This window comes from Pteropus vampyrus, unplaced genomic scaffold (genome assembly GCF_000151845.1).
Source record: "Pteropus vampyrus isolate Shadow unplaced genomic scaffold, Pvam_2.0 Scaffold95, whole genome shotgun sequence".
Lineage (NCBI taxonomy): Eukaryota > Metazoa > Chordata > Mammalia > Chiroptera > Pteropodidae > Pteropus > Pteropus vampyrus.
In genome coordinates, this window is record NW_011888876.1 from 147,918 (window position 1) to 149,509 (window position 1,592).

The 1,592-nt window shown below is 58.5% G+C and overlaps 1 protein-coding gene across 4 annotated transcripts in view; it reads right to left on the reverse strand.

Annotated features, from left to right (window-relative positions):
- The window catches only part of NCS1 (neuronal calcium sensor 1), a 41,926-nt gene that overhangs the window by 34,484 nt on the left and 5,850 nt on the right, over positions 1-1,592 (reverse strand). The window contains exon 1 of one of the 4 annotated variants that reach the window (XM_023532969.1): positions 1,257-1,553. The exons of 2 other annotated variants lie outside the window; for them this stretch is intronic. In XM_023532969.1, the coding sequence (XP_023388737.1) occupies positions 1,257-1,389 (133 nt within the window). In that variant the 5' untranslated portion in view covers positions 1,390-1,553. Of the gene's footprint in view, positions 1-1,201; positions 1,587-1,592 lie in introns of those variants that run through there. One more of the 4 variants, XM_023532970.1, reaches the window with a different exon arrangement.

Sequence of the window (1,592 nt, forward strand, 5' to 3'; positions counted from 1 at the left end):
ACCAGTGGTGGGTCTTCACCTGGGGCTCCTGGGAACCAAGACCAACACAACAAACACTTGTCAAGGATCAGATTTCTGGGCCCGGCCTAGACCTAAAGAATCAGGAATCTGGAAGGGCCACCCCACGTGGGCACCTTGGTATTTTGACAAGCTCTCGGGGACATTGTGACACGTGAGCATCCTTCCTAAGTGCTCCTGTCTTGACTCCATACACAGAGTTCCCTGAACAGAGAACAGATGGCTCCACTCCCCACCTGGGGGCTCAACAAGCTGGAGGCTTTCTCTGCTCATCCTGCTGGGAGACTTTTCATTCAACAAATCTGTGGACCTACTAAGTGCCAACACAACCAACAGACAGGGCCTGCACTGAGGGAGCCAGCATCAGCAAGGGAAACACACAGGAGGCAAATGAACCCACCGCCCACCCCACCAGCCCATCCCTATAAGGGCCCTAGGAAAAGCACCGGCTCTCTCCCTGATCAAAACTGTTCCATGTCTCCAAAAACCTTTAAAAATAGCCCAGCCCAGCCCAGCCCAGCCCCACCAGGCCAGTTCCTAACTAAGCCTGTTGACTCAACTTCTCCCAAAGTTGACAGATCTGCCCAGAGAAAGGGGAGTGGACAAAATGACTGCCCCAGGCCCCTACCCACCCAGAAGTCACTGCCATGGCTTACGGCAAACACCAGAAAGGGTTACACAGAAGAAAGGGCCCCCTGACTTCCTGGCATGAGCGCTGAGGTCTCTCAAGGGACGTGACTTTGCAGACAGACGGACCTGAGTGCAAGTCCCGACACCGCCTGGTGACGGGCCGCGGGATGGTAAGCGTGCCACCCACCTCTGAGCCGTAGTTTCAGTAAATGGGGGTTGTTGGTAACAGCGCCCGCCATGCTCAGGGCTGCTGTGAGGACTCGATGTGCTAATGATGCAGAGGGCAGCGCAGACGTGCCCGGGAAGCAGGAGACCTGGCTTCACTCGGCTCGCAGGCAGCTCTCCCGCTCCAATCCACCATGACGGAGACACCCAGGTGTGGCCCAAACCCACAGCTCCCGACAAAGCCCACGGTGCCCTCTGCCTCCCTGGGCACGGGAGCCCGGGAAGTCCTGCCTGCTGAAAGCTATGGGCCACATCTAGACAGAGCCTGAAGGGAGGCCCAGCCAATCTCACAAAACGGTAGCCAAAGTGGAAGGGGCTGCCCACCCACCTTGGGAAGAGGGTATGAGAAGCAAGGGTGGAGTCCCTGGGCCTCAGAGCCTCACCCCTTCGAGGAGCAGCTACCGGGGTGTGAGCTCCTTGCTGCAGAATCCCACTGGAGAAGGGCCAGGACCTCTCAGCAGGCTGCGCCCATTCAGGAAAGCCCCCTTTGTTCCAAGCACATGGGGGCCGGGGCATGGAGCTGAAGCGTGGGCTTGGACAGACCTGCAAACATGCCCAGAAGACAGATGGAGTGTGTGTGTGTGCGCGCGTGTGTGTGGGGGGGGGCAGGGAGCAGAGGAGGTTGTGCAATGCACCACCAGAACCTGCCTCCCAAGCCTCATCAACACTCTGGCGAGGGCGCACAGGGGCTGGACTCACGAGCGGCCTAGGTATGATTC